Genomic DNA, 13,562 nt, shown 5'->3' on the forward strand with positions numbered 1-13,562 from the left:
AAAACCAAAAAACTACGTTTTACTTCTCTCAGACTGGCAAATATTAGGAACATGCAGAACAACTCTGTGAAGGTTATTGAGAAATAAGGCTGATCTGATCAGAGTAGGATCTGCTGCCGCCCTCCAGCAAAACAATATGGCAGGTGTCAGAAGAAAGCTTATAGCCACACCTTAATCCAGGAGTCTCCCTCCTGGGCATATACGATAGGGAAATTCATATGAAAGTCCATGACATAATGTGAAAATGTTCATTTTGGCACAATTTCAAGCAGTTAGAAATAATCTACATACCCATTAGCAGAGAAATGTATAAGAATAATGCCATGACTCGCTCACTATGGAATTGGAAGCAATACATTTGAAATTAAAAGCATAACACAAAAACATGGTATTGCGTGAAAAGTAAAAAACAACAAAAGCTAGAACACAGTGTTATTTAGTAAATTAAAGTCATAAGAAAACAAAAACCTTATGTTTTCCAGAATTGTATATCTAGCCAAAGAAAATAGCCTAAGCAATTCAAGCAAGCTCTATAGGAGAGAAGGGATAATGAAATGTGAGAATTAAAAAATGAAAGAAAGGAATATATTGATGAAATAGAAATAAGGGAAAAACCTTGCAGAAACTGATGAGGATGTTGGTCATTGTCTTAAGGAGTATGATGAACTTGGCTTTACACTTGACATTTAAATAACCCTAACCCAAACAACCAAGTGACTAAGAGCAACAGAACAGAATAAAATGATAAGAGCGGTGCAATGGAAGCAGAGGTGGGGAAGAACAGCCAGTCAGGAGCAAACCGAAGGGTTCACAGAGCTGATGCTGCCTAGGAATGCTCCCATGATGCATGAAGACTAAGCCAACAGACAGGTTGTGGTATATGAGGGCTGGACAATTCAGCATGGACCACACTTCAAGAGGTAAGAGAAGAGAGGCTTTAGAAATGTATCCTAACATGACCTGCCAACTCTGACTCAGGAGGCCTGGGGACATTAGGTTACTTTGTATCATGTGCCTTACAAATGTTGTTTCCCAATTTTTATTTTTATATTTTCTATGCAAAATTTCCAATAACTGTGTAGTAATTACTGTATTGGGATTCTTATTTATTAAGACCAAACCACTATAAGATAGTAAGTTTTTTTTTAATTTTTTTATTTATTGATTTTAGAGAGACAAAGGAGAAGGGGGGAGAAAGAGAGACAGATCGATCTTGTATGTGCCCTGACCAGTGATCGACCCCACAACCTTGGCGTATCAAGACAACGCTCTAACCAATTCAGCTACCCAGCCAGGGCAAGTTGTTTTTTGGTAAATGCTTGAAGATAACTTGATTTCTAAGCAGAATAAACCTTTTGTTTAAATGCTATTTGTGCTATGAAGGAGCTTAGCAAATTATTTTCTACATGGATTCCAAGGGAAAACCCCACTTGTATCTCACATCATTATTTTGTAGTTAGCAGGTGTGAATTATTAGAGATTTCTGAATTTTGAAATACTAATAGTTTCTCAATAATACTTTCTGATGCTCACAATTCGCATCAATTTTGTCAGCTTGGGCTAGTTTTTCTTTCAGATGCTCTGTTTCCAGAAGTATGTCAAAGCTCATTTGATGAACTCTTAACTTTCTTCCCTATGTCCCCAGCATAGTTTTTCCCTTACAAAAGATCATTTAATAGTCACCAGACTTTGGTGGTATTATCTAAAAAAATGGTGATTATGTGTTAAACACAAGGAGGTGCAGTAGAAAGTACACTCGGGTTTAATAAGTTCTTCTTCTCCTCCTCCTCCTTCTCCTCCTCTTCCTCCCCCTCCTCTTCCCTCTCCCCCTCCCCCTCTCCCTCCTCCTCCTCCCTCTCCTCCTCCTTCTTCTTCTTTTATTTGCGGGGACAGGGGGCAGGATTAATAATTCTTTTTATTGGCCCGATAAAGAGGAATAGAACAAAGCTTTAAAAGCTTCAAAATTCTGACAAAAAGTAGAATGGGGGAATATACTCTTTGCCTCTTTATTAGACCAATACCTACTAAAGGCCATCACCACAAGTTAAGGGTTTGACAACACTTATTTTTCCTAGTTTGTGCGAAAGTTACACCATCCATGTTGCCTTACTATTTTAAGATTTCTGTCACAGACTACATAACACAGCCCTGTGTAGCCTCACCCAGAACACTTAATCACCTCAGACTTACTGGTATTATACCTACTTTAAATAGCAATATTTTAAGGCAGCTTTGACACTTGGTAGGGTTTAAGGGAATTTTTCCCCCACTTAGTTAGCCAGAGAAGAAAGGTAGAATTTACTCAGTTAAGCTACAGACACAAGGTAAATAGGAATTCATAAAATAATAGGCCATTATACTGCATAGAAAGAGAACTCTTATGTGTCTCAACTCCACACTTCTGGTACTAAAATGAAAAATGAATGTCCAGTCTTTGCTGTTGATCAAAAATAATGAGCCCTTTTTTATTTTTGTAGACTTTATAGACACTTCTGGGAAAAATATTATGTGTGGCTAAAACAAGCTGTACCTAGAGGCCACTCCTCACTTCAGAATAATTTCCAACAGTAAAAATACTCAGTAAAATCATATTTAATAACAATATGGGAATGTTTAGCCTTTTGCATTTTGTTTTCTAATTAAGCTATCATAGAGGACAACTCTCATAAACATGATTATAATGTTGCTATCTTTTCTTGCATGATGGCTTTTTTACTCCATTTTTTTCTTTTCTATTGAATAATTGCTGCTTAAGCAATCAATCACTTCCAGCAGCACATATGCCTCTCACAGGCAGGGACTTTGTCTTAATCACCACTGAATACCCAACATCTATCACACTGCCTAATACACAGAAGTTGCTCAATAGGTAGGTGAAGACAGAATGAATGAAAGAACAATTGAACAAACTAAAGTTCTTTGTTCTTATCACTCTCATTGACTTCATATGTGTATAAATTACTTAACCATTTTTAGGCTTCAGTTCCTTCTTCTGCTAGACAAATATAAATCCTAGTCTGATTACAAACAGGAATAACAGTAAAACAATAGACTTGATAATGATGTGAAAATAAAACATTCCAAAAATGGATACAGAAATGGATACAATTGTAGCAATAAATATTTAATAAATAACTTCCTTTGCAAGATGTAGAATATTGGAAATGCTAATATGTGATGCTGACTACAAGTGTAAAACAGAGGTCAGACAAATAATACTCATTGTGTGAAGTGTATTGGATAATAAAATGTTACTATATTATTTTTATTATTGTTATTAATATTATGAAAAAGAAGCTACCAGGTGAAAAGATGTTACTGACAATAAAGTTCACAACTCAATATTATAAGTTTTATGCTTTTTTTCATAATCCTCTCATTGGTTTGTTGAATTTTTCTTGTTCATACCAGAAACTGCTTGATGCTTTGGAAAGTTTTATGTATAATTTTGGTTTACTTAGTTCAATTCATCAAAGTTATGCTCAGTTTACTTGATTAATAATAGATGTAGATAGATGATAGATAGATAGAGGTGCAGACAAAAAGATATTCTTATCTAGACATGGTCACATTCAAATCATTATCAGACTTTAAATAAATGACCAGCTTGAAAGATCTTTTGAATCACCCATATCCTTTTAATTGGGGCAGGTAGGTACAATAAAAATGTAAGAGAAGTAAGGGAGATTTGGGGTCAATGTGGTTCAAAAGGAAGAAATCTGACATGTTTTAAAGCAATGTTTATATTACACTTGTTAATTTTATTCTATTTTCCTGCAGGTTTAAATGTTTGTTTGGCTACTTGGCTACTGATTAGAGAACACAAAATGAATAACTCAACAAACTCCTCTAATAATGGCCTGGCTCTGACGAGTCCTTATAAGACATTTGAAGTCGTGTTCATTGTCCTTGTGGCTGGATCCCTCAGTCTGGTGACCATTATTGGGAACATCCTGGTTATGGTCTCCATTAAAGTCAACCGCCACCTGCAGACCGTCAACAATTACTTTTTGTTCAGCTTGGCCTGTGCTGACCTCATCATTGGTGTTTTCTCCATGAACTTGTATACCCTCTACACTGTGATTGGCTACTGGCCTTTGGGACCTGTGGTGTGTGACCTCTGGCTTGCCCTGGACTATGTGGTCAGCAACGCCTCAGTGATGAACCTGCTCATTATCAGCTTTGACAGGTACTTCTGTGTCACAAAACCACTCACCTACCCTGTCAAGCGGACCACGAAAATGGCAGGTATGATGATTGCAGCGGCCTGGGTCCTCTCCTTCATTCTCTGGGCTCCGGCCATCCTCTTCTGGCAGTTCATTGTAGGGGTGAGAACTGTGAAGGATGGGGAATGCTACATTCAGTTTTTTTCCAACGCTGCTGTCACCTTTGGTACTGCTATTGCGGCCTTCTACTTGCCGGTGATCATCATGACTGTGTTATACTGGCACATATCCCGAGCCAGCAAGAGCAGGATCAAGAAGGACAAGAAGGAACCTGTGGGCAACCAAGATCCGGTGTCTCCGAGCCTGGTCCAAGGACGGATAGTGAAACCAAACAACAACAATACACCCGGCAGTGATGACGGCCTGAAACACAACAAGATCCAGAACGGCAAAGCGCTCAGAGATGCTGGGACTGAAAACTGTGTCCAGGGAGAGGAGAAAGAAAGCTCCAACGACTCCACCTCAGTCAGTGCCGTGGCCTCTAACATGAGAGATGATGAAATAACCCAGGATGAAAACACTGTTTCCACTTCCCTGGGCCATTCCAAAGAGGAGAACTCAAAGCAAACGGGCATCAAAATTGTCACCAAGACCCCAAAAGATGACTCAGGTACCCTGACCAATACTACCATGGAGCTGGTTGGTTCTTCGGGCCAGAATGGAGATGAAAAACAGAACACGGTTGCACGCAAGATTGTGAAGATGACTAAGCAGCCTGCAAAAAAGAAGCCTCCCCCTTCCCGGGAAAAGAAAGTGACCAGGACGATCTTGGCTATTCTGTTGGCTTTCATCATCACTTGGGCCCCATACAATGTCATGGTGCTTATTAACACCTTCTGTGCACCCTGCATCCCCAACACCGTGTGGACCATTGGTTACTGGCTTTGTTACATCAACAGCACTATCAACCCCGCCTGCTATGCACTTTGCAATGCAACCTTCAAGAAGACCTTTAAACACCTTCTCATGTGTCATTACAAGAACATAGGCGCCACGAGGTAAAACACCTTTGGGATGAAGGAAGGTGGTCGAGGGGAGAGTGGGAAGAAGAAAAGGGGTAAAAGAGCTAGTTTTAAAATCTCTGCCGTTGCACTTTATAGTCTTATTACGGACGTGCAATTAAGAAGCCCAACACTGACACTTTCGTTGTGCCTATGCTCCCATCCGAGACACTTGTCACTGTAGGAGCAAGTGACCGTGAAAGCCACACGTGGGAACTGTGGATTTGAGGAATGATCTGTGTCTTCTCAGTCTCTTGAAGAAGGGCTTCTGAATCTACACTTTTATCAGTCTCTGCACAAGAAGAAGAATAACTTCGCTCCTTTTTGATGTCGCTGTTCCCGTGTTTGTATAAGGATGAAAGGCCACAGTTGCAAGCTAACATGGAGACTTAAAGATACAGACACACTGTACAATGGTGGAGCAAAGAAAGAAAAACGGGTGTAAAAACGATCTCCAGAGTGCTAAGCATATATTAGTCTTTTGTTCTGGTTTTACTTGGAGAATGGCAATGCAATAAATGCTTTTTTTTTTTTTTTTTACCTTACCCTTTCCTATCATCAAAAGAAAGCAAACAAAAACAAACAGCATACCAACTAGATCACATCATTATTTTTCTGGTTGCGGGATTTGCTTTTGTACTGTTCTACCCTGTGTTAGGGCAAATTATGGAGGACTTTCGCTAAATACAACGAGAGACAGCCAAGAAAAGGGGCATTTCACCCCTGCCCATGGTGTCCTTTCCATTCTTTGGGGGTAGAAAAGCCTATCAAGATGTAATTTATTATGATCCTTTATGGGAAATGGGTTCACCAGTCTGGTTTTCTCCCAAATTACCCTCTTATTTTAATAAACTAGCCTCCCTAACACATAAACATGCTTGAGAAGCCAAAGTGATTTGTTTTTAAATTGAGGTTTCATTAAGTTAAATAATGGTCATTCCAGTTGGAGAAAGTTTACTGAGGCCAGATGAATTTTGAGATAAGAAAATGGAAGGTTGAAAAGCCATTCTGTTTCAACCCGAATCTGCCTGACCTGCTTATGAAATGCTAACTTGTAAAACATGAACTCCTGGCCTTTGTCAGCAGGAAGAAGATGTTGCTTTTTGCACTTGGAATTCTGACTAGGATTAACACGTGGCACCAGTGATTTCTGGGTCAGTGCCAAGAGATTAAGACCTTCTCCTCAATGCCTTCTAAAAGCCACTATTCAATGCACAGTCACATAAGGCTATTTATAACCATCTTATGACCCAATGAAGAAAAAAGAAAAAGAGTAATTCAAAAGCACTTACTGAAACCACATATTCCCTATGCCTCAAATAGTCAATTCTCCTTAAAACTTTTTAACTTCAAAATTCTATAAATAGAAGTATAGTAATCTTTGCGACAGACATGTAGTGGGGAACTTAAATAAAGGCCAGGGAGCTCTGCAGAATCTGAGACAAGAATGTAGGTAGCTGCACCTACTGGTGTCAGTTCTCACGTTTCTCTAATTCTAGACCATAAGAAAGTCATGTCAGGTTGAACTAATACCCAGATAGTGACTTTAAAGGATCTTGTCCATGTAGAGAGTTTTTATTTGGTACCGCAATAAATATATGATTATGCTGTTCACATTTAACTCACTATTTTTATTCTTCATTTGTTTTACTATGTTTGCTGTAGTCTTCCAAACAGATTTTCTAAAAGATGACTCAGTCAATAGAAATAAAAGGTATAAAAGCCTTTTCAAATTTCATATTTTGCCTTTTAGATTTATGAACCCTATCTTGACCAGTAATATCTATGTGATTTGCATGATGAATTTGTCAGTATTAGACCTTAACACTTTAATTAGTTATTTTGTGTGACTTGCCTCATTGGTGGCATCCCAACAATTTTGAGAGTTAAATAAAAGCACAACATAAACAGTCAGGAAGAAGTAAATTGCCACCAATATTTGTACTCAACTTACCTTTATAACAATAACTTCCTGCTTGAATAACTTCAGTCATTCCCCTCCCCCAAATCTTCCATATACAAACATGCAGCCTCAGTGTAGATAGATTGCTTTACACTACAATGACATAAATGTAAACTTTTACATTTTAAACCCACGTTTATTTTTATTTTATTTTTTTTCAAATGCGAATGAAGTGAGTGGGAGGAACATCAAACTAATGGAGTGCTTGGTTCCCTGTAAACAAAGCAATTAATTGGCTGAATATTTCACTTATTAACCTGTACTATTATGATGCAGATTCAACTTTAGTCAAATGAACTCTTTGGATTCAAGGATTTTGAATTCTGGATTTGAGTTGCAACAATCCAACTCACTTTGTGTCAAATTGTCTGTTACCCTTCATTGCCATTGCTTCCTTTCTTTTGTTCCTTTTATTTCTGACCTTTGCCATAGCAACCACAGCCTTATTGAAAGAGAAACCATCAAGGATTAAAGAAAGGAATTGAATATAGACCGACACATCATGGAAACTTTGTCAACCAGAATCAAAAGATGGAAAGAATACTGAAAATGGTGGAAGATTAGGAGGATATGGGACTGTAGTTAATAGTTTGCTGGATTTGTCCATGTCAGTGGTTCTCAATGATTTTTGCCCCCCAGAGGACATTTAACAATGTGTGGAGGCATTTTTGGTTGTCATAACTGGGGTGGGGCGGGTGGTATTGACATCTAGTGCATACAGGCCAGGGATGCTGCTAAAAAGCTTACAATACACAAGATACCCATCATCACCACCACCACCAAACTAAAAATTATTTGGCTCAAAATGTCAGTAGTGCCAAAGTTGAGAAACCCTGGTCTATTTCAAGGGATTCTAGAGCTTGCTTTGTATACGTGAGAAAACAATCCTGTATCACTATTAGAATACCAATGCAAATTTCTCACCTGTCTGAAAAAGGTAATGCTCACCAATCATGTATGAAACACACTGTCATCCATTGAGTCTGGGGTATTTGTACTTCACAGATTGGGAACACAGGCCACATCTACATATCCAGAATCACCACACCAGACACATTGCCCATTGTTTCCAGCACCTTAATGGCCAATGATGATTTTCACAGAGTCTGGCCAATTGAGATTTCAGTAGTCGGCCATTAAAATGGTTGCATTGATGTGGTCAGTTTCTATTGGAGCTGACATTTGTCCTTTCAAAACCACGAAGAGCCTCTTTCAGAATCAGTATCATTCATCTCCTTTGTTTTCACCGGAAAGGTAAATATCTGTCAAGAATTTCTTCTCAGAGCAATAATGTAAATATCACAGAATGGTTTTGAAGAGGAAGAGATTCAAAATGTGAAAAAGCTAAGTCATTTCTTTAAAAAAAAAAGTTGCCTTTTTATCAGTTTATCATTAATTCAATGGCAGATCCCAAATGTTAGGACAAAATATTGTAAGTCATTTTATATTTGTCAAAACCTATAGAACGTACAACACCATGAATGAAACAATGTCAACTATGGATGTTAAGTGAAAAGATGATGTGTCAGAATAGATGCCATTATAACAAATGTTCCACTCTAATGTGGGATGTTGACAGTCGGGATGATTGTGCTTGGGTCAGGAACCAGGGAATAGATAGAAACACTCTGTACCATTGGCTCAATTTTGCTGTGATCCTGAAACTGCTCTAAAAAATAAAGTCTTCTAAAAAAGTAATAATAAAAAGTAAAATCTTAATAATAAATAAGTCATGTGACATAAGCTTCCAAGTATGGATGTGGAAGCTGGAAGTCCCACGTGCTCCTGCTCTTCACTGCATTTTTGATCCTGAAGATCTGACATTGAGGGAGTTGGGAGTTTAAACTGATGACAATATATACACAAAGGGATGGGATCTCCTTTTATTTTCTCTGACTTAGTTCATTGATGGTTGCCTTTTCCCCAGTTTGCTAATGTCTCTTTCAATAGCCACAGCACCGGCATCATAAAGAGAGCGAGGAAGCACCCAAAGCTGGACAAATTGTGAAACATGTATTTTCAGCATGTATGTACAATACCATGCCTCTCCAATATGCTTCTCTTAAAAGGGTGTACGCTGCAGCATGACCTGTGTGCATATTTAATGTATCTCCCTGGAATATGCTGTATGCTTAATATACATATTCTATAAATAAAGTAATGAAATGTATAATAGAAATACATATTTCTGTATGCAAATAAATATATTATACACAAAATCTTAATATGCAATATGGTATATGTTGCTTCAGAGTACATGATTAGATTTTACATGCCCACTTTCCAAAAAAACAGTATTTGTTTCTGTAGGAAGAGGTGTGTGAATAACCAAAATCCTACACATATTACTACTAAACTTTTATCATCTTTGAAAGCATAGCATTGGTTTTAAATAGCTCTTGAAAGAATATATTAATAAATCTTTGCTGGTGTCACCCCACATGACAACCATGCTATTTGCTCCTGCTCTTCTGTCCAGCCTCTGACTAGAACCTTCCTGGATGTTATGGTTCCAACAGCTGTGTTGATCTGATTGCCTGATGAGATTGCAACCAATTCATTGACACGCAGCCTCACTCGCCTCCAAATTGACTGATTTGTGTCCAATAAAAAATAATCATTCTGGAAGGAAAGAATGACCTTCAGAATGTTTTCCATTCTGAAAACCAAAGTAAAAATGGGGCAAGCGCTGTATTTTATAACCTGCTCTTTTCAGTTTGGGTCCCATACAGCACCCCCTCCATTAAACATTGGTGACTTTCAGTGCAGTGTGATGTTGCAAGTTTCCTCGGGAAATTACAAAAGAGGTAGTTGGTTTCTGAGTGCCCTACATTTGCTCCAGAGTAATCGACGTTCTATCTCTGTTGCCCACTCAACTGCCCACACCCCCCAGAACATTTTCTTTGGCCTATATTAGCATGAGTTCTTAGTGAGCAAATATTGTCATGATATTAGTTGATACTGGGTATGCAATCCTAAGAGATGCTTGTATTTTAATGGAAAATCATAAACATAAACACTGAACATTTGAAAGATCTGTTAGTCTTTAGATACCAGCACATACAGTGGGAGAGACTTTTTTTTTCAGTGAATGCTAGTCTTATTTTCTCCAAGTTTTGTGACATAATTCAATGCCTATTCACTTCCTAAATTTCTCCTTTCATGCCACAATCCACTTTTGTGAATTGCTGTCCTTTGTGTGAACCAAAATCATTTCTGGAAAAAATAAATGAAGGAAAAATATTGAGTTTTCGATCAATTCTCATTAGTTTCTTATTGTTCCAGTGAAATGTTCTCATTTCATTTTTTAGAATTTGAATTGAATCCTGCACTGATGAATTGTCAAATGCTATTTTGGACTAGGTGGTTGCAAATAATGAGACAGGAAAAACATCTGTCCATCATAACGAAGAACTTTCCACTTTATAACATGTAGCAGTCTTTCTCAACCAAAAAAAAAAAAAAGGAGCCTAATGTGGTAAGTTGTGTAACACATATATTTATTAAATCGGTGACATTTGAGAAAATCAGTTCTTTGGCTTCCTAAACACACAAGCATAAAATAAGTCATGGGAGAAAAAAAAAAAAAGGCACCCATCTTCTGTATTTGAAGAGTATACCCAATAGTTATTTGAATCCTTAAGCTATATCTTTACTGGAATTGTGAAAAACTTTGGAGGTTTTGTCAAGTTAAAAATGAGTATCCTATTTTTAACTTTTTGAGGTAACTCCATACTGCTTTCCACAAGGGCTGCAGCCCACCAGCAGCGCACCGGGGTTCTCTTTTCTTCGGATCCTCACCAGCTCTTGTTGTTTGTTAATGTATTTAGGATAGCAGTTCTGACCAGGGTGAGGTGATTATCTCATGTGGTTTTAATCTGCATTTTCCTGACAATGAGTGATGTTAAGCATCTTTTTATATGTCCATTGCCCATCTGTATATTCTCTTTGGAGAAATGTCTGTTGAGGTCCTCTGCCCATTTTTATTTGTTTGTTTTTCTGTTAAGTTGTATAAGTTCCTTATATATTTTTGATAGTAACTCCTTATTGGATGTATCTCTGACATATGTCTTCCCCCATTCAAATCTACCACTGTGTATTACCTGTCTATTACTTCCAGCATTTGGAGCTCAGCTAAGTAGTCTTGAAAAAAAATAAATTCTACTGCATGACAGTAATTATATGAAATCATGGTTTGAAAACATGCCTAGATTTGAGAAACCCACCATAACACCTAGAAAACACATCTACAAATACATACTTTCATTATGAGCACCCCAAAACATGATACAACTATACAATATAGTTCTTTTAATATCAACATTACTAGCTAGAAAGCTGAGAGGAAATAAATGATGATTTCTCAGCACATTCCTTTGAAATCTCTCTCAGACATTCTTTTCATGTTGATAACTCTTTATGCCTTATGGATGGTGTAGAAATGTAGGAGTGGTATTTACTCAGGATAGGCAACAGGTGATCAAATAGTCAAAGTGTCTGGGATCTTGAATTAATAAACAAGAAGTCAGGCACATGGGTCCCATTTTGCAGAACAAGTAAGAGCAGCAAAAATATTATGTTTGCTTTTCTTGGGATTCTCACTATTTCACCTTATTAATAAAAAAAAAAATGTGCAAGGGGTCATGTGAGGACTAGATAGTAAATGGCTGAATAAAATCATTTAATTTTTTCCTTAACACGTTGAGTACCAGGGTATTTAAATGCCTTTTAATCCTCTGTTCCAGCAGGTTTTAAGATTTAAATATGATTATATGGTAATATTAATGAAATGACTTCACGAAATTAACGATTAAGCTACTACTAGCCTTAATTTTTAAAAAAAGCAAATGAAAAATGACTACTGAATGTCTAAATAACCTTATTTAATTGTTTAAAATTACGCGATCAAATGACGAGAATTCTCGTCATCCGAACGCAACGTGTTAACCCTATTGGGTAACTTAACCTACATAAAAAATATCATCTGAGCAACTTTACACTTAAGCAAAAAAAAATGCTATAAAGAATAAAATTAAGAATAAAACAGGAGCAATAAAAATATAACATCCTGGTGAGAGAAAATAACAACTTATCTCTAAGCTCTTTCAAAAGAATAACAATAAATATTTAATAGAACTCCTTTTTTTCAAGTTCTTTGCATTTTATTTTTGCTATGTTTACTCCCTTCATCTCTTTTGAGTGCTTTTGCTAAAGTCCTTAATTAATGTTGTTTTAAAAGTAATTTTTATAAATGTTTTGTGAGGCAAACATAAAAATTGCTATTTCATTAAAGATTGCTGTTTTCATTTTAGTTTGTGCTGTTACTCCAGAATGAAAAAAAAAAATCAACTGCTTTTAATGTCATATGTGCTTTAAATATCTAAACAAAATACCAGCAAAAATATGGACAAATGACAGAGTTACAGCTTTAAGTGAAAAAAGAATTCTGTGTCATGATAGGGTCCATATGTAGTAATCACTTCGGAACAATGTGCATTGATTTCCTCTGTGGTCACACAGCTGTTCACAGCATCATGGATCCTGACCCTCAGTCACCTTGAGAAGAGCATACCAACATGTTGTTTTAAACCTGGCCTTGTGTAGACATGACTGGGCACGATCCCCAAAGGGGAGCTTGTGGTGATTAACTATCAGGCCCATATCAGGAAGTCAAAGCCTGCCAAGCCCTTTGCTGAACACAGAGTATGTGAGAAACTCAACATTATCACAAGATTGGGAGAACAGAATAAAAATCAAATTATGGAGTTTCAGATAGGATGAGCAAGGGAGCCAACGTTTATGCTCAGTGTACACCCATCTATTAGGAAGCAAATACAATAGTATTGCTTGGACATGTACAGGTTAAATATTTATCTGACAAATTGGAATTATAAGGCTACATTAGCTCTAATTCCTACAAACATGTCGTGACAAAGGAACGTGATATCTTTCCTATTTCCATTGTTCTGCTGTTTATTTAAGAGTAAGACTCCCTGGATGGTGTGGCTCAGTGGATTGAGTGCCGGCCTGTGAACCAAAGGGTCGCCGGTTCGATTCTCGATGGGGGCACATGCCTGGGTTGCAGGCCAGATCCCCAGCTGGAGGCGAGTGTGAGGCAACCACACATTGATGTTTCTCTCCCTCTCTCTAAAAATAAATAAATTTAATTTAATTTAAAAAGACTAAGAAATAGAACATTCATTAGAAAGAAACACATAGTGTGGAGAACTAGTCTTTTAAAAATCCTTTATTAAAAGACAGTTACTTAAATGCATTTCAGAAAAACATTTAATAAAGGAAACATACACACTAGAATAGTGGAAAACTGTATATTCTTAAACAAAACGTTTTATACTCTATAAATTGTATGAG

The 13,562-nt window shown here is 37.2% G+C and overlaps 1 protein-coding gene across 1 annotated transcript in view; it reads left to right on the plus strand.

Moving 5' to 3' along the window:
- CHRM2 (cholinergic receptor muscarinic 2) overlaps positions 1–10,390 on the plus strand; it is a 143,005-nt gene extending 132,615 nt beyond the window's left edge. The window contains exon 3 of the mRNA XM_090287558.1: positions 3,781–10,390. Coding sequence (XP_090143684.1) covers positions 3,828–5,228 — 1,401 coding nt within the window. The 5' untranslated portion in view covers positions 3,781–3,827 and the 3' untranslated portion in view covers positions 5,229–10,390. The remainder of the gene's footprint in view (positions 1–3,780) is intronic.
- The last annotated feature ends 3,172 nt before the right edge of the window (positions 10,391–13,562 follow it).

Source organism: Furipterus horrens, unplaced genomic scaffold, assembly GCF_987537825.1.
Source record: "Furipterus horrens unplaced genomic scaffold, mFurHor1.1.pri manual_scaffold_9, whole genome shotgun sequence".
Taxonomy (NCBI): domain Eukaryota; kingdom Metazoa; phylum Chordata; class Mammalia; order Chiroptera; family Furipteridae; genus Furipterus; species Furipterus horrens.